Here is a 19,688-nt window from a genome sequence, read left to right as displayed (position 1 = left end):
CATAATTTAGCACTTCCTCTTTTGGGGGGCGGAGAAACAATACAGTTTTCAATTGCAGCTCAGTGGTGAAAGAAGATGTAACTACACAAGGCTGGCTGTAGAGAACATGGTTTAATTAAAGGCAAAGCTGAGTTCAGCAGCTGCAGGTCTCGCACAGACAGACAAAAACACAAAAGAAGCTTACGACACAAACCAGTTTTCTCTGCTGGGGGGGAGGATCTTCCCTTCCCTTGAGGCTCCTGACAGCAGTGTGTGTGTGTGTGTGTGTGTGTGTGTGTGTGTGTGTGTGTAAGGGGGAGGAGAATAGGGAGCCCTGCTCAAAAGATCAAGAAAAACATTCTAAACACCAGACTTCTCATGCAGAAATAGGAGCCTATGGGCTGGGACTCTGGCGCTGCTGAGGAACCTGGTCAGGTTGCCTAGGGTGCAAGAATCGGTGGTGGTTCAAACGCTGGAATGTTGCAGCTGCCTCGATGCACAGCTCAAATACACAAACTGGAAGAAGGGTGGGCTGGAAGCAGGGACAGGGCATCAAATAAGCACAGAGGGTCTCAGCTGAAGATTACAACCAGGGCAGGAACTTAATCCTTGAGACTTTTGCTTCGGAGGAACATCGTTTAGAGATGTGATGCAGAGCAGCAACACTGCTAGCATGGGGAGGCAAAGGGGGTCCAATTCCTATCCTAGACAGAGCACTATGCATACATCTTCCCTTTTATATCAAGTCTATATGGGGCTGCTCCCCGACTCCACAATGTCCCCTCTGGACCCTGGATGTGCTTTGCTCTGCAGCCATTTCCCAGCTTGCAGATCCTGAACTGACAGACGCGCGCGCACACACACACACACACACACACACTCCTGCGACTGCAGCAGTTTCTTGTATTTAGGTTGCTTCCGTAACTACGCTGGGAAACAAAAATAAATGCTGTCCTTTTATCCTATGCAAGAAGATTTGCAGTCTTCCTTCTGCGCAAATAAATATATCCAGTGGAACCCTTTGTCCCCATTGTGCACCCTTGTAGGGGCAAGTAGGACGGTTGGCTTCTGTGCGCGGGTTCCATGTGATGTGTCCTCTGCTGCCTTGAACTTCCGTTCCAAAAACCTTGTGGCTACAGGTGTGTGCAGGCCTGTGGAGTGGGCCTACACCTCTAGGGAGAGGGATTGCACACATCATCCTTGTCCAGACTAGCTCTTTTACTCCCCATTATCCTGCTATGACTGTGGGATGCTGTATATGAAGAACAAAACTACAAGCAACCAGCATGGAAAGGGGAAGAAGGGGAAGGGAGAAAGGGGGTGGGGTAGGGTGGGGGGAAAGACACAAAGCTTTTTATCTACCTACATAAAAAGGGAGTCAGGCTGTGAATGCACAGACCAGCTTGCCATTTCATGAGGCTGGTCACTACACTATCATAAAATGTACAGGAATCTGAACCATTTAACTTAAAACCCCGTAGCAGTGGTTTGCTTGCCCTAACGGAGAGCCCTGCAGTGACCACTGCACTTCAGTGCTGGAATCTCTCCCGCTTGGGGTTCTTCCAGGGACAACCTCTGAGAAAAAGGTGGAAGTGGTGCTGGAGGGGGCAGATTCTCCTTCACAAAACTCCTTACCTAACTTGGGAGACTGACGCTAGCACCCCCACCCAATCTATCCCCACCCACCTCGGGCTGGACCAGCGACTGGAGGGGTTGCTACACACTGACTACAAAGCACATCTGTGTATGGAAGAATTCAGTGTGGCCTTACAACTGAGAGAGTAATAATAGGAATAAATTTCAACTACATTCTCAGTCAGCAAAGCTATCGGTAATAGACTCCTATTGGTTTCCCCAGAACTGAGGAGGAGGATCGAGAAGTTCTCAGTGGCTTCTCCCATCTGCTCTTCATTCTCAGCATTTTATTTTCCCACATGGCTGGGGACATGCACGATGGAGAAGGTGAGAGGCGGTGATATCGGGTTACCGTGAGACAAACAGCAGTCCCTCTCTCCCTCCAGAGGGCCCCGGAGGGATGGGAGAGTTCCTGGTGTTGGTTTTCCGTTGCACTGCAGACATTTCCGTGCACACTCAGTGGGTTGGTGGAGCACTTACGCCCTCCTGACGGCAAGGAACAGAAGAGAGGGCTGCCACGCGCACAGGGCCGTGTGAGACAGTCCTGCAAACCCAACATGCCATGATGTATGGAGCTTTTCGGTTGCAAAGGTTGCCACCCTTTCGTTCTCAGTGCGGTGGATTCATGGCACCTTGCCCACGTTGCTGCTTCTGCTTCTGCTGCATCAGCAGCTGCTCCAGGGCAGAAGGTCCAGGGTGCATCATCGAACTGGACCAGATAGACTAAAAAGAAGCACACACCAAACATCCGCTAACGTGAAAGCGAAAGTAGCAAGAGAAAATGCCAAAACGGTCAAAGTAAGTGAACTTTCTTCCATGCTCTCGTCACCCCCTCTCATTTCTACAGTACTGCAACAGTAGGCAACCGGCTTCCCCCCACCCCCAGTGTAGTCTCCCATCCCAATTCCCCGCCTACTTTGCAGCACCCTCAACTGCTTTCATGAGGCAAGGTACAGGCAAACAGGTCTTTAACTGCATCATCCCCAGTGTAAACAGAAATGAGCACTTCAACCTTTGTTTCTGGCCACACTGGCTAAAGCTAATGGGAGTTGAAGTTCAACAACTTTGGGGTGGGGTGGGGTGGTTCCTCATCCCTGCTCTACCACCTCTGTCCAGCCTTTTGCCTTAGTCTGAGTGAGTGACTCAGTTGAATAATTAGGAGAGGGCTCTTCCTCAATTTCCTACTGCTGTATACTCTCCAGGGAAGTGATTTAAGGAGCCCACTGATGTCTCAGTTCAAATGGGAGCACATTAGTGGACAGAGCAAATGCTATTGGCCTTTCAGCTCTTGCTAAACTCAAAACATGGCCTCTTAAGAATCAGGCATCAACCAGGACAATAATACTATTTCAGATGTTCAGGTTGTGAATGGAAGTGTTGTTGTAGTCAAACTGCAGCACTTATGCACAAGGGGGAAGGTATCAGCAGACTTGCAGGAGTACATTTTAAAATAAAACCTTGAGGAGGGGGAATCCTCAATTCAAACTAAGCATGCTCAGTGGCCATGAAATGTGGGCTGATGTTGAAGGAAGAGAAGAGGAATACAGCAGCTAAAATCTTGAACAGGGAATACTCAATAATGCAATAGCGCCCCACTAACTTACTATTTTGAAAAGCAGTTAAAAAGAAGAATTAGCCATCACAAAATAATTTAAATTCTTTGTCAGAATAGCTTATCCATATAAAAATGATCAGGAAAGCAATAAAACATGTTGATACCTAAAAGAGGAGTCTAAATCTGTAATTAAGGCTTGACTACCCAAGTTTTAATCAACAACCAGTCCAGAATATAGTTCTTGTGGAAGAATGCAAGATGCCCACGGAATACCAGTCACTGGGAAATAACACTGGAGAGCGCTGTTGCCCTCTCCTTTCTTGCTTGTGGGCTTCCCATCACTATGTGGGTGGCCACTGTGGAATAAAGGGAGCTGGAACAGGTGGCTCTTCCTAGGTTCTCAAGATGTTGTCAGCGGAAGGAACATTTGTATTATTTTGCAGTAAGAAGCAAAACCACCAGCTCAACCTTCCAAATGACTCTTGCAATGTTTTGTCCTGGTGCCCCAATATATAACCTACCTTCAGGCTTTCCATAAGCACAGCTGACGAATCCTCTACAGACGGGCCATGGGCTGACCAGGTACCACTGGGAGTGCTGGCTGGGTGCCAGCTACTCTCTGATGAGGAAGATGTTGCTGGGAGATAGTCCAGGCCAAATCCTCCCATTGCTGAAAGGGAGAAAGGTTAACAAGCAAGTGATCCAACAAACCACTGAAATGATACCTCATGCTAGAACCTCCTGCTCACCTGGCTTATCAGTCTTCCATCGATCTGCGACCCTCCGATCCCTGTTGTCTGGAGTCCCAATGGGCCCAAAGTTGGAAAATGGAACAGAATTGTGGTTGTGGGTTGGAGGAGAGCTTGGCAAGCTGCTTGGGTTAGAGGAATGAGGAGACTGGCTAGCTGGTGTTGAATGATCTATTAGAACAGAAGGTTAGAGAACAAAGTCAACACAATACCCCCAAAAGCACAGATTGCTGTTTTTCGAGTCTACACACACATCTTTGAACTTTTTATATTAAATTGCAGTAGTTCCATCTGGGCCTGGTGCTTTATCCATCTTCATTCAACTTATCTCCAACTGCAGTTCCAACATTGATATGGATGCATTTAACGTTCTCAAATCCTCTTTAGAAACTTTAGGTATATTACAGCCGTTTACATAAGATTCAATTTTCTCAGGATCTTCCTTCGCACACCAATATAATGCTGTGTAAAATTTTACAAATACCTTTCTTATTTCTTTCAGGCTTATCAAATGTTTCCCTTCATCAGTAATTTTATTTATTATCTTATTTTTCCTTTCCTTTTTAAGTTGCCAAGCCAACAATTTACCTGGCTTATTTGCAGATTCAAAGTTTTTTTGTTTCATTAATTTCATTTTCATTTCAATCTCTTGCTTCACCAACATTGAGAATTTTGCTTGTAATAATTCGGTAGTCTGCAGTTTCTTTATTCTCTGGTTTTATATTTAATTCCTTCTCTTTGATAATTAATGTGTTCAAAATCTCTTGTCATCCCCCCCTCTTTTTGGTATTTGTTTGATTAAAAAAACCTCTCATTACTGCCTCACTAGTATCCCATACTATATTTAAATCTGTTTCTTTGTTAAGGTTGAGGTAAAAAAACTCTTGTAGGGAGCGTTGCCCCTTATTTACAATTTCTGTGTTGTGTAATATCATGTCATTTAACTGCCATCTAAAAGAAGAAGACTTCTCACTGCTGTCTTTTGAGTCTTTGCCTGGCTTCGTTTCTTCATTGCAGCATTCTTACATATCAAGCAGACTAACAAAACTGAAATTGTAGCAATTTGGGAAATGGATTTATAATGCTTACATGACAAAACAAGTAGCTGACATGACCAATCTTTGAGTGGGAAACTCTTTGGTCAAGGCATAATTGTTCCGCACCTTTGGAACTTTCTAGAGCTAAACCTTCCTTACAAATTGGTACTTATTGCCTGTCCTTTCAAGTAAAAAAATTGCCAATGCTAGGCCATGCGGAGTGGGGGAAATGGCATTCTGTTCAGTTCACTTCCCAGAAAATACAGCAAGTGATAAAATGGACATGGGCAGCAAGGAAAGAGGGTGGGTTGTGTGACTGCACAGAAGAAAGTCAAACCACCCTTGGGTTCTGAACTAGTTAGTGAAAAATCTGAATATATGTTATACATATATGAAAGTGTATTACCTGAACTGGCTGGAAGAGATGGAGACCATGGAGTACCTTCAAAGAGGGAGTAGAGTGAAGTCTCCTGGTGAGCCACTGATGGAGCAACCTCTGGTTTTGTGCTGGCATTGAGGTTTTTCCCATAAACCTCATTGAACATGCTGTTTGGGTATCTTTCCTGCAAGAGCAAGAGATGAAAATTAAACCTGCTCCCTAGACCTATCCAATACATTATTGCATTTGGGCAGTGAAGTAAGTTTTTCTGTCAAAATCAGGGAAGATATACCTAAGCTGGCAAGCAAATGTTACAGCTCTCACAGCTCGAGAAACATGCCATTTAACAAAGGATTTTTACTGTTATTAAAGACACAGAACTATTTTTGCATTTCACTACATTTTTTTAAGGAAATCTTTTCAAAAAGAATCAAGGAATTCTGGGTGATAAGACATAGTTATCACAACTTCATGTGTCCTGAATCACACATTAGAACCACACTGGAAATTCTAGCACAGCACATGGATATAACACAGCCTTGTACCTTTAATCATTTTAACTATTTGGAGGTATTAGAAAAACAACAACACCCAAGTTCCCAATTTTTAAAAAGAGGATTTAAAAATAATAATAATACAGAAACAAAATGGTGGTGAACATGTGGTTTGTGGTTTGAAATGGCAAATGCAATGTTTACAGATGTTTTGCTTCATCTGAAATAGTTCTGCTTTGGGAAAATGAAATTCTCTGGCAGGTGTGAGCTGGGGAATTACCTGCTCCTTAGAAACTCAATCAGAACAGTGACTCACACAGAGAAATGCAGGGAAGAGGCTCCCGAGTATGGCTGGGCGCTATCAGCATTTCAACACTGCGGTGTATCGCCAGCCAAACATCATGGACAAGAAGCATTGGCCTCTGCCCACGAGACACCAGGGGAAACTGCCCCAGCTCTTCCCTCAAGAGCTGAGAGAGTTTCACGCAGGCTGGGACAACGCAGCTTGTTTGCGCCACCCTGCTCCCCTCAGCTGAGCAGTTTCACAGCTGCCGGCTTGATGGGCCAGCCCCTGAGCTGGGGTGTCTCTTAACTGCTTGCCTGAGGCAAGGGCAGCTGCACACTCCTCAGCCGAGCAGTTTAAAGATGCAGAAGGAGGAAGAAGCTGGATCGGCACCTCGCCAAAGGAGCTCTTGACTCCCTCCAGAGGCGCTGCTAGCAGTGGCTGTTTCACCAGAGATCTCCGCTGAGGGAAGCAGACATTGTGGTCTGCTACTCATACCAATATATCACCCAGGCCCACTCCTGGGAGCACGTAGGGCTTTTTCCTCCCTTATTTCTTAAATCTTTTCCTTGAACAATTAGCCGATGAGCCAATTGCAAATTGCAGAATAAAAAAACCAAAAAACCTAACATGAACATATTAGACTGAAGTTAAAGCATCAAATTGCAATTCTTTGTATTATTATTTATTTTAATTTACTCATTATATTTGTTAATAACTTTTTCTTGTCCAAGGAAACTCAAAGTGACTTACAACCATACATTAAAACCAAGGAAAAAATACATTAAAAAAATCAGCAATTGAAATACCACATGACTCAGGTTGTGAAGCTTTCTTCAAAATTGTATTAAAAGTTGTGAGAGATTATTACCCAGTACATGAGGTGATAAGCTTGTGTTTGCAGTGCACCACTTCAGGTTGTAGAATGGTGTGCATGTCACACAACAGAGTTCTCCAAATGTTAGGCAATTAAAGAAGTAGCCTATCAGAAAGAAACGCCCTAACCCAGAACTGTCAGCACTAGGCAAGGATTTATATTGAAATTCTTCCCCTCCTCCAACATGAGATTCCCATCTGAAGAAGCTTAGTCCAGACTCCTACAAAAATTAACACGTGAACTGATGGCACTGTCCAAAAAGAGAGAGAAGCAACCTCTATAGTTAATTACCTGATTAAGAGAGAAGCCCGTGAGCGACAGGAAAGAAGATGACTGAGACATTAGATCTGATGGTTTCTCCAGCAGCGATTTCTTAAGAAAACCAAAGGAAAAAACATGCATTATTGACTGAAAACATGGGGTCACATTTCTGGATAAAAACAGATGGTTCTAGCAACCATCATAAGAGTGCTCAAACAATTGTGTGAGAAAAGGAAATGCAGCGAAGACTTTTGCCCAGTTCTTTTGTTACACAACAGAGATGCTTAGAACATACTGTGCAAAATAAATACAGTGCAAGTGGGAAGCAAGGACGTATTTGCAAATTTGTGAAGGAACTCAGTAAATTGACTAGAAAAATAAAAAGGAAAACACCTGGGGAACGTCATTTTAAAAATAGGGTTTGTCCCAGCACCTCAAATAACACATCATTCAGTGCTTGAAGGCACTTAGACTGTAGTTTGTTAATTAAAATGCTATACTAGTGTTGTGGGCCCTCATGCAAACGTGATTACTTACTGACTGAATTAGCCGTGTTTTCCCAATAATTCCTGAAACTGCCTTGTTCGTTAGAGCACAAAGTGCAAAATATTTTACTGGGTGCAGAATCCTTCATGAGAAATCCAGCTTTCCTTTTTTTAAAAAAACCTAGCAAGTTTCTGTTTGTCTTTAAAGGAACAACCAAAACTAAGTGACAAATGCCTGCTGAAATATCAAAAACCAGAGGGATGGCTGATATTTGAAATCATTGGCAGCAAAACTTCATTGCCCTTATAGTTCTTTGCTCAATGATAAATTATGCAAAAGAATTATGCAAAGCTGCTCAATTTGCATAATTCATACAAATCATAATTCAGTCTTGCCTATCAGAAATTTGGGAACTTCCAAATATTTAATGCCCGGGGAAGATAATCAATTATTTTCCAGCACTGAACACATATTATCCCACCTTCAATGGTGTGTTCCAGTGCAATATCATGTGCTGCCTTGAACTGATATTGACGAGTGCTAGATCTGCAGCAAAGAAAGATGCTCTTCACTGATTTAATCATGCAAATTTCTAATCATAGGTGAATGGTAACCATGTGCCTTTGCTTACACAAATAAAGCCAGCTACGTAATTCAGGACATCAGACCTAAACTGTGATGAGCAGGCAAAGGATACTCTAAAATTATCTGGCAGCAAACCAATGCAAACATTTGCTGGCATGTGTACCTTGTGATTGCTTATGTACCTTGGAACCCAGAACAGACTGAGAATTTTGCTAATGAACTAGATTTAAACACTGACTTTGACAGTCACTCTGGTCAGTTAGTAGTAGTAGTAATAAATTTTATTTATACCCCGCCCTCCCCAGCCAAGACTGGGCTCAGGGCGGCTAAATTATTGATTTATAATCAATAATAAAAACAAGTTGATTAAAATACAATTTAAAAAACAAGATTAAAATACAACATCAAAACATTAGGATGCAGCTTCTTCACAGGAGAAAGGAAAAAGAAAGAGGGGGAGGGAATCAAATTAGCTCCAAGCCAAAGGCCAGGCAGACAACTTTGTCTTACAGGCCCTGTGGAAAGAAATCAGATCCCTCAGGGCCCTGGTCTCATGAGACAGAGCGTTCCACCAGGCCGGGGCCAGTGCTGAAAAGGCCCTGGCTCTGGTTGAAGCCAATCTAACTTCCTTAGGGCCCGGGACCACTAGGGTGTTGCTATTTATGGACCTTGAGGCTCTCTGTGGGGCAGACCGGGAGAGGCGGTCCCGTAGGTACGAGGGTCCTAGGCCGTGAAGGGCTTTAAAGGTCAAAAGCAGCACCTTAAATCTGACCCTGTACTCCACTGGGAGCCAGTGCAGCTTGAAAAGCACTGGGTGAATATGCTCCCATGGCAGAGACCCCGTGAGGAGCCTCGCTGCAGCATTCTGCACCCGCTGGAGTTTCTGGGACAGTATTCTGCTCTGGTCAGACCTCACCTGGAGTACTGTGTCCAGTTCTGGGCACCACAGTTCAAGAAGGACACTGACAAACTGGAACGTGTCCAGAGGAGGGCAACCAAAATGGTCAAAGGCCTGGAAACGATGCCTTATGAGGAACGGCTAAGGGAGCTGGGCATGTTTAGCCTGGAGAAGAGGAGGTTAAGGGGTGATATGATAGCCATGTTCAAATATATAAAAGGATGTCACATAGAGGAGGGAGAAAGGTTGTTTTCTGCTGCTCCAGAGAAGCGGACACGGAGCAATGGATCCAAACTACAAGAAAGAAGATTCCACCTAAACATTAGGAAGAACTTCCTGACAGTAAGAGCTGTTTGACAGTGGAATTTGCTGCCAAGGAGCGTGGTGGAGTCTCCTTCTTTGGAGGTCTTTAAGCAGAGGCTTGACAACCATATGTCAGGAGTGCTCTGATGGTGTTTCCTGCTTGGCAGCGGGTTGGACTCGATGGCCCTTGTGGTCTCTTCTAACTCTATGATTCTATGATTCAAAGGCAGCCCTGCATAGAGCGAATTACAGTAGTCAAGAGTTATGCACTCTTTCTACACCTCATAGGCAAAAATCACCTTGGCTTGTGGAGGGTTCAGCTCAGGTCCTTGAAGGAACTGGGAAGGTAGCTGAAGTAATACCAAAACTAAATGAATGCTACATGGAGAACTATTCACTAAGTTGAACAATTCAATATTACTCATCCAAGCTGGTACCTTGCTGGTGTAATGTACCAGTACCTGAAGCTTCAGAAGAGAGATGTGTGGGTTTATGTGGCAGAATCTCTATAGGCAGTATATTTTGTGTAGGTAGAAATAAAGGATCAAGTATATCATCCAAACAGAGATGGCTTCCCTTTTATAACTTCAGTTAAACAAATGTCCTGGACTAATGCATTTGGTGCTTATGAATGTTAGAAACCTGTTTTTAGTACAAATCAAGCATTTTATACATGGACCACCTCACCTTCCCAGAAATCAAAAGCCTTGAGCCACACTTGAAATACAGTTTAGTCACCCACAGTATCCTCCCCACTCAAATGTCCAGGTTCTTTGTGGCCCTCCTTGTGCTAATCCACACAACCTCCTTTTAGAGGGTAGGAACCAATGCTGAAAGACAACGCGACCTGCTCAACTGATGAATGCCAATTAAATGTAACGTTCCCTCACACCCCTTCAAGTACTAAAGAGTAATTCCTTGTTAGTGATGTTTTGTGTGGCAGAAATAATGCTGACAACATCTCTGTGCTGGCCCAAACATGGGCAGCATTGCACACTGGTACCACATCCCCAAGTGCTGGCTGAGGTGGAAAAGACTGGCTCAGGCCAATCCATGAAGATGAGGAGCATAGCTTGGGACTTATTTTGGCATAGGAGCTGTAATGTTTCAACTGGCCTACAGTTCATGGCCACAGATATTTGGTTGATGTCTTCAAGAATCCTCTGGGCTACAACGGCACTTGCCAAAATTCCCATTTGGCACCTTGGAGAAGCATTTCAACAGACCAATTAACAGGAAAAGAGAAATTTCATCAAGTGCCTATCCTCCTAGTTATAGAGAACAGAGTGGATACTTCCCAGATGTGATCAAAATGGTCTTATTCCCTTGGTTTCCATAATGCATGGGTGAGAAACCTGAGGACCTCCAGATTTTGTTGGACTGCAATCAGGCCCAGTCACCTGACTGTGATGGTTGGGCCTGAGGGGAGCTGTAGTTCAACGACATCAAAAGAGCCACAGCCTGCTCATCCCCACCATAACACAAGCAACCCTACCTTTGTATTATGTTTGTGCCCGCGGCTTTTTTATATATATATATATATATATATATATATATATATATATATATATATATATATATATATATATAAAAAAACAAGCTTTAGAATTTCACCCAAGGTAAAAAAAGATAAAAGCCCCTAAACCCATGATCTTTTTCCTCAGAAGGAAACTATATTGAACATGTTACTATCTTATTATACATTCAATAATACATTCAACTCCTCCTGTCAGACAAGTGTGTGAATACCGTATGGTACATTAACATTTATATTTTGACACTTGACAACAAGGCCTCTAGAGGTTAGGCTACACGGATACTTGATCTTATGCTTATATAGGCAGAGGTAACTTGCACAGACCTAGACACCATCAATGGGCTCAATGAATGTGTGGGCCCCATAAGTTAATTGCTGAAGTTGCCTGGGGATCCTTCAAACATGGGATTAATGGTCCACATGCAACCTGTGGCGTATATTTTTGCACAGGTGTGCAGGGTAATGTATTCCAGTATCAAAACCCACCAAGCACCTGCAAAACTGAAAATTTGTTTCTCAGTTTCAGTCTCCAACCTCCCATATAGATACAAGCTTATTCATTTGTATTATAAAAGAGAAATGATACAGTTTTGTACAAGATAGTAACTCAACCTGGAATTTCTCAGGAAGGCAAGAAATCAGGATTTGGGTCATCTAGAGTTACCGCTTTTTGATTCTGAGACTGTACCTGCTTAAGAGCTCTGGAACAGGAGCTAGGTCAACTGGAACAGCTTCTCCTGCTCCCTCACGGAGGAGTAGGCCTAGAAAGTCAAGGTAATTCCAAACAAGAAGTACCACAAGGGAGAAGTTTACTAACAGCCCCTCTCTCTTCCAGAGCTTTTAAGGTCTCAGTTGCTGGGTAAGAAAATAGCAATCCTAGGATTGATAAAAGTATTACAGCTATGTTAAAGCTACTTCCTCTTAGCTGATATCTATGATCCTGAGCTTATGAGCTCTGCTTATTTAAATTTCCCCTTAACAACTATTTCAGGAAGGGACATGGATTTCATGTGTCCTACTGACCTTTCAGGGAAACGGAATATAAATAAAAAAAGATATGCCAAAATTAGAATGAGAAGCAGCAGAATTAAGTCAAATACATACAAAGAGGCTTCGTCCAGGAAGAGAGGCGAGAGGACCCAGCAGAGCTGGGTAAAGATCAGGAGGATTAGAGAAAACCAGCTCTTCCTCCTCCTCCAAGGCAGCCAGACTCTTTAACAGGTCCGGAGGAAGCAGAGGGGAGCTCTTGGGGTCCTAGTGACAGAAAGGAGCACAGTGAGATGCAGCAAGGAAAGAAGCGAAAGCAAGACTAGCAGCAGGTAGGCAAGGAATAGAAGGGGGCCCAGCAGTAATGCAAAGCAGAGAAAGGGAATGCAAGGAAAGGTATGCCAGCATGCAAGAGCAGCTTAAAGAGAGAACAGAGCAGGGGCACAAGAAAACCAAGGTTTGTTTCAGGAGCAGCTCTGCTACCCACTAAGTTTGAATCTGCATACAGCAAAAATTACGGGGATCTTCTTTGGGAGAATGTGATCTCCACTACTGCAGCAATAAATATGTGGAGAATCAATGCATTTTGTTCTTCAATGTTCCAATATCTTAGTAGCTTCGTTAACTGTAGTTAGAACCAAAATGTGCCTGTATGCAGTTCCTGATCATGTGCTCATGATCAGAGCCGGATGAACTACAAGCAGGTTTCATCATCTACAGCATGGAATCTGGGCTTTAAAAAATATTACACAAGCAAGTTTCAAGAATTTGTGGGAAGTTGTGCAGAATGACAGCATGTTCAGGGATCAGATGTTTTGCTCCTTTTTGTGGATAACTACTACTTCTATCTTGGCCTGTCTACATCAGTACCATTTTCTCCATGAATGGCCCATTGCTCAACATTGCTCCTTGCCAAATGCCTCAAATGTGGCATGAGGTCCACACTGAAGGATAAGGAGACTAACCTAAAATTACAGAATTAGATACCCAGGCATATGAAATGCTATTGTTTGGGCCACCTTCTTGAAGACAGCCACGGGGCTCTGTGGTGGCCTTGTAAAGTGTTCCCAGTGAGCTCTCATAGAGTTCTGTTTTATTCTTTGAAATCTGGGCTTCCTGCCTCTGCGTCTTTGCACATACAACCTGAACTCCAGGTTCGTTCTACAGGATGAAATTATAGGGAAAGATTAGCTATAATGGCATTTGCTTAGCTGAAGGCACAATCAGGGCAACAAATATCAAAAGATGACACAAAAAGGAGACTCTTTGTCTTCTAACCTTTGATAGCATTGTAGCACACCACACCAGGGCTTTCTTACAGCCAGCATCTATCAGGATTAAGTTATCAGTGTACTCAGAGATGCAATTGGTCTGCTCAAACAGAACATTGTCTCAATAGATCTGTGGTGGACCACTGCTGCTAAAGACGATTTTATTAAAAAAAAGAGGGAGGGGGTTTGTGCATTGATCATTCCATGAACGTGAGAAACAATGTCAGAGCAAGAGCAATAGCTGCTGCTTGCTTCAGAGTTGCCAAAGATTAAGTCAAGGCCATTTCTAAAAGCAAATAGGGTATTTATACTGTCATTTGGTTTCTGCTCTGCAGAGAAGCCTGCATATAGGGGTGCAGACAACTGGCAAGCAAAGTGTGAATTCCTCTATCCAACACTTTTTAATACAGGTCTTGTTTGGAAAGGACCAAGTGCCCTATCAACACATGCCAAGTGCTGGGCCTGTTCCACCTTTTCACAAGTTTCCGCTTTCTGGCAGCATCTACTTTGCCACCTTAAGTGACACTTGTGTTTCTTCTTCAATCTCCTTCCTCCCAGACTGTGCCAAGAGCCAGCACTGCCAGAGGGAATTACTATATTTGCTTTTCTCTAGTTATACTTGGGTGATATCTAACAATTCAAATCTTGCAGGTTCTCTGTGATAAAATTTGAAAAGCCTCAACAAATTGTGTTGATTTGTAAAGTTCTGGCAGAAATCCATGCTCAAGCCAGACTTTACAGCTTTCCCAAGTTAATATTCAAGTGCACATCCCTTGCCAAGATGACTTCCCCGGGGTTCCATCCTAGTGGCAGGCAAACATGGAGTGGTGTGTGGGAGATTATGAGCTTTACATGGGTTATTTGATATTACAGTTTCAGCAGCATCTTAAAAAAAAATGTACTGTGGTTCTTATTTTGTACCTCACAATATAAAAACATGTGTACATTATATGCCCTCGATCTTGACGGTTGGGAAGAGGATGATTGAAGCTGCACTTGTTGGGGGAGGAAGGAGCCATTGCAGTCACTACCAGCTGTCTGCTGCCTAGATAGGGCAGGGGGTTTCTTGCTTGCGGCTCCTGCCCCACGCACCATCCCTCGCTCTGTGTGTGTGTGTGTGTGTGTGTGTGTGTGTGTGTGTGTGTACATGTGCAGATAGCTTGAAAAGTTGAGTAGGTTGTTTTGGTTTGTCAGTGTTATCTTAAAAATGATGCTAAACCAAGTTAGTTGATTTTTTAAAAAACTGCTTTTCGAATGCATTTAGGTTTTTTAAAAATGCACGCGCACACCCCCTCCCCAATAGAATCAACAACCTAGAGATTAATCTGTTTTTACTAATTGGTAATCCTGTGAATCACCACAAACTGCTGCACTGAAAGCAACTTCCTCTGAAGTTACAGTGTTTCTTGCCTTTGAGTAATAGGAGGAGCTAAACCCACTTGGAGACATCTATCACTCAAAGGAGAACCACTCTCCTTTTCCTGAAGATCATCAATTAATCACACATTTACCTCAAAACCCATCCTAGGCACTGGATCCTGCTCTGGGCGGAAGACTCCTGGCTGGCGTTTCCCTCTGCGGTCCATGTTAGCTTGCTGCTGCGCCATCATGATGCGGTTATCAGCCATGCCATAGGAGTCCCAGTAAAACTCTGGCCCCTTAACCTCTGAGGGATTCTGGCTATATGGCTCCATGGGGAAAGGCTTCATCTTCTTCTCCAGAGGCTGCTGCTGTTGCAGGAGGGGAGGCTGCATGGACTGTTCAAACAGTTTTAGGGGGTCTTGGCCCTGAAGATAGTAGGGCTGCTTCACAGGCATGATCTTCCCCAACGGGCCTTGGACCTGAGGAGGATTCCACAGCTGCTTGGAGGAGTCTGCCTGGGAATACTGAAGTACAAGCGCCTCTGTGTTCAGCACAATTCATTATGCAAAACGGGAGAGCATCTGACTAATTTAGGTTTCTAGCTACCAAGAGACCAACCGTGGCAAGCTGCATATTCTCTTTCTGCCAAAAACAGCCTGCAATTTTGTTTCTCTGCTTTGGAGTTGATTAGCTGATTGAACCCCTTGACTTGATGAAGTAGATTCCACAAGCAACATTGTACAGAAAAATACTATTGGTTCCTCACTGTCCAAAAAGGCCTGCTACACTCTCTGTGCACCACCTGATCTGAGAGCACAACATGCCACCACCTGATCATGCGTAATGTACTTGAGCAAGGCTGCACATTCTGTGCCACTGAGCTGCAAAGCTTATGGCTTTCATTTTGAGACCTCGTGTTCCGGAGAAAATCCAAGGAAATGTTTCAGAACCCACACAACAGGTGAACCATCCAACATGAGGCTTCACCTGTTATTAAAGGGAAAGGATTTCATGCAGGCACTTGGCCATGCAAAAGTTCCGCGGTTTGAAGGGCTGTACCTACCAAAATTCCCTCCCAGATGCAAGGGGCATAATACTAGATAAATAATATAAGTAAGTAAATACTTTTAATTAATAATTCTAATGATATAACAATAATCATATATGATAAAAACAACAGTACAGTGCTTTCAAGTGCTCACATGTGATCTACAGGTGCAAACCTTACAGAAACTCTGTAAGGTTATTAAAGCTATAGGAACCCTAATATTCAAAAGGCTAGCCACCCCAAATTTAAAAGGAGCTTCAGGGAAAGCTTCGGTCAAACTTAAAAGGATTAAAAGCTGTTCTTCTCTCAGGCACTTTTGGGCAGAGAGGAGGCCTTCAAAGGAGTAACAGGAAGTCCACAGGCTCCTGCACTGCTGCCCTGGCCCCACATTGCAGTTAGGCTCATACTTTATTTGTACTCTCTCCCCATCTGCTTGCCCATTCCTTCTCTCCATCCTTGCTTGCACCTTTCCATCAGAGCTACTCTTATCTGAGCAAAGAACCTGCACTTCCCTGACCAAAAACCAGATTTGCACCTACAGATGCAATCTAGCCCAGACCGGGTCCCTCTGGCACTTTCTTCTCCTTAAAGCTCACCTGCTGGAATCCGGAGTGGTGTGGAGGACTCTTCCCTAAGGCCTGAACAGCTTTTGTAGGGGACTGTTGTTGCTGCTGCTGCTGCTGCTGCTGCTGCTGGGCCAGAGCCTGGACCTGCAACTGGCTTGCAGCCTGTGCTGTTGCCTGAGCTGGTAAGGATGCAAGGGACTGTTGAGAAGGGGATGGTGCCTGAGGTCCCTGGTTCATTGGGCCTGGTCCAGAGGGCCGCTGCTGGCTGTAAGGAATGTGGGATTGTTTCCCAGCTTGCACCTGGTTTCCTGCAGGTGAATGAGCTGCAGACTGAAGAAAGGTTCCTGGGACAGAAACGCCACCTGGGAAAGTATATCCTGAGCCCATAGGGAAAGCCACAGGAGGGGGGATAACATAGGTGGGAGGTGGGAAGCCTGGGGAAAAGAAAAGAAAGACAGACAAACAGACATTTCTTTTAAAAAGGAAACTACTTTTTCACGCACGGAATGCTTAGGGGGCTCTTCAAGTGTTACTTCCGGTCTCCTCTTCCAGGATTCTCCCCTGTGAATGGGCCTTTGGCTCCTCCCTGGTCCCACTCTTGCCAGATTTAAGGAGACCCACATTCAAAATCAGCATCTGATTCAGCCATTTATTCAGCCATTCATCTCTGCAGTAAGAGAAGTGGGAGTGTGTGTGGGGGGGGGCATGTATACAAGCAAGCCTGCAGCTCCAGTTCCAACCCCTTTTGGGGAAGGATTCCAGGATGGAGTGGGGTGCCACATCCTCTCAGACCCACAGTGATGGCTTTCATCTTTGCAGCTGTATACTACACACAAAGCAAACACTTTGTCACATTATGGGCTGCCTGTTCTGCACATTACTTTTTCAAACACCAAGATTAATATCTGTGACAAAAAGGTAAGCTTTTCGTGACAGCAGAATTGTCTTTTCCACCATAGGTATGCACATTGAGAAAATTATGTGTGAGGTGGCTTTCCACTCTGTGCACCTGTGGCAGAAAACACACATGTGCTATTATCTAAACATTGCAGAGAGATCATTACTATGCACCTGGGTAAAGATCATGCAATATAGTACAGTGCTAGGCATCTATCATGCCCACTTGTGTTCCAGTTAAAGGAAGTCAGAGCATTTTTACAAAGAAACCTTTTCTGTTTTATTTTCCTACATAGAAAAAGATAGGTGGAAGGCATCAGCACACAACATCATGAGTTTTAAACAAGGATAGATATGATTTTAATACAGAGCACATGGCTTTTACCTGGCCGGCTTGGAAGAGGAGGGAAAGCTCCTGGGTGATGGATGGGTATGAACTGGGAGTTGCTGGCCTGGTTGGGAGACTGAGTGACTGGCGTTTTCCTGGCTTCAGACACGGGAGTCTTCCTCAACTCAGTCTGGGATTTTACCTAGGAAGGCAAGCCATTTAAGCATTAATATTACCTGTCCACACCTTCTTATGGTAAAACTAAAGCATGATTACAAGGCATTGATTCTTTCCAAGTAATTCTAGTTCCCCCTTTGCTATACAGAAGGGACCCAAAATTGCTGGGTTTCCCTGATAGTCAAGCCAAAATTTGTGGCCACCTTCAAAACTCAGTATGAGGTCCAGGCCAATCCCCTCCCCTCTCCCGCTTAGAGCTAGGGTTGCAAGGCAATGCTGGGAATCCAGCCCTGGCCCTTCTCCCCACAGGGGAGATGCAGAGAACCTTCCTTCGGATCTGCACTCGGAGGGCCTCGGAAACAGAGTCAAAGCAAAGCCCTGGCTTCCTTCCAATCTTGGGAACATGATAGGGGAAGGGTTTGTCCCAGTAGTTTTGCTCACGGCTACAGAGCATGTGAAACTAGAAGGACAAAACTCACCTCCACTCCCTGCTGACAGATAGTCTAGGTTCCATGAATGCAAACTCCAGCCTATTTGTCTGAGAAACAGGAGATAAGCTCAGCTTTCAAAAGATAGCTCAAACACCTTTACTTTCCTGCTCTGGCACAAATTAACCTGTGTGCCGTGTGCATTTTACATATAAATCTATTATGCAAGGATTTTTAAAAGATCACTTTAGATTGCAACCCTACACTCACTTACTTGGGAGTAAGCTCCACTGAAGACAATAGGGACATTTCTCATTGAAATACATTTTTATTACAAAATTAGTGCTAACTGTTTCTGCACACCAAAAACAAATGACAAGGAGTATTTTGTAGCAGTTTCAGCATGCTAGAGATCATATAAAATAATATACCACCACTGAATGCGCATGAAGAGGAGTATTAAAATGCAAAGGTAGTGTGAGCCAACAATTAACAAGATTTTTTTAAGAAAAGGTTTTTCAGCATTCATCTAACCACTGGATTTTCCCCCTTTTTTACTCTACTTCCAGTGAAGTGTAACAAATCTCTAACTAGAAACATCATGTCTCTGCAAGGAATGTAAGCTTCCATCAGGCTTGGCTTAGGCATCCCCAACCTTTTCAGACCTAGGACTCACTTTTGACTCAAAGATGCATCTGGGGACCCATTTCCTTTTTTACCATATATTTGCATGATAGTAGAGTCTCTGTTGTGAACCACCTTGGATCAGGCCACAATCCACTAGTGGGTCTCAACTCACCAGTTGAAGAACGGTTGTTTATACAATACTGTGGGTGTAGAGGTGCTAACCTTAAGGGGGGAATTGCACTCATCTGCCACATCTGCTAGGCATGTCAGATGTTTACATGCTAGGTACAATTTTTTGTACATTATGCATGTTGGGATTTTATGCCTGCAAGCTCCATATAAATGTTACAATAGGGACACGGGTGGTGCTGTGGTCTAAACCACAGAGCCTCTTGAGCTTGCAGGTTGCAATTTGAGTCCGCGCGACGGGGTGAGCTCCTGTTGCTTTGGCCCAGCTCCTGCCAACCTAGCAGTTTGAAAACATACCAATGTGAGTAGATACATAGGTACTACTGCAGTGGTAAGATAAATGGCATTTCTGTGTGCTTTGGCACGTGTCACAGTGTTCCATGTGCCACAGTGGTTTAATCATGCTTGCCAATGAACCAGAAAGCTGTCTGCAGACAAACACTGGCTCCCTCAGCCTGAAAGTGGAGATGAGCACTGCATCCCATAGTCAAATTCGACTGGACTTAACCATCCAGGGGTCCTTTACCTATAAATGTTACATCTAATATGGGCTTTCTCAAACTTGGGTCCCCAGATGTTGTTGGACTACAACTCCCATCATACCTAGGCTAGCAGGTCCAGTGGTAAAGGATGATGGATGTTGTAGTTCTCATCATCTGGGGACTCAAGTTTGAGAAAGGCTGATCTAAGACAAGGAAGCCTGGCGGGCCCACCCGCAGGACAGGTGGGTTGAGCATGATCCTGCTTCTG

At 44.1% G+C, this 19,688-nt stretch overlaps 1 protein-coding gene across 2 annotated transcripts in view; it reads right to left on the bottom strand.

The window, feature by feature from the left end:
• Positions 1-92: 92 nt before the first annotated feature.
• SMG7 (SMG7 nonsense mediated mRNA decay factor) overlaps positions 93-19,688 on the bottom strand; it is a 68,482-nt gene continuing 48,886 nt past the window's right edge. Inside the window, exons 15-23 of one of the 2 annotated variants that reach the window (XM_081193279.1) lie at positions 17,575-17,719; positions 16,323-16,726; positions 14,828-15,202; positions 12,163-12,312; positions 7,280-7,360; positions 5,362-5,518; positions 3,919-4,089; positions 3,691-3,839; positions 93-2,337 (exon numbers count right to left, since the gene is read on the bottom strand). In XM_081193279.1, the coding sequence (XP_081049405.1) occupies positions 2,224-2,337; positions 3,691-3,839; positions 3,919-4,089; positions 5,362-5,518; positions 7,280-7,360; positions 12,163-12,312; positions 14,828-15,202; positions 16,323-16,726; positions 17,575-17,719 (1,746 nt within the window). In that variant the 3' untranslated portion in view covers positions 93-2,223. The remainder of the gene's footprint in view (positions 2,338-3,690; positions 3,840-3,918; positions 4,090-5,361; positions 5,519-7,279; positions 7,361-12,162; positions 12,313-14,827; positions 15,203-16,322; positions 16,727-17,574; positions 17,720-19,688) is intronic. The other variant, XM_081193280.1, reaches the window with a different exon arrangement.

Source organism: Podarcis bocagei (assembly GCF_964188305.1).
Source record: "Podarcis bocagei genome assembly, chromosome: 5".
In the NCBI taxonomy this organism is placed as follows: Eukaryota; Metazoa; Chordata; class Lepidosauria; order Squamata; family Lacertidae; genus Podarcis; species Podarcis bocagei.
The sequence above is the reverse complement of the archived record's forward strand: the minus strand, read 5'-3'. Positions and strand labels throughout refer to the sequence as shown.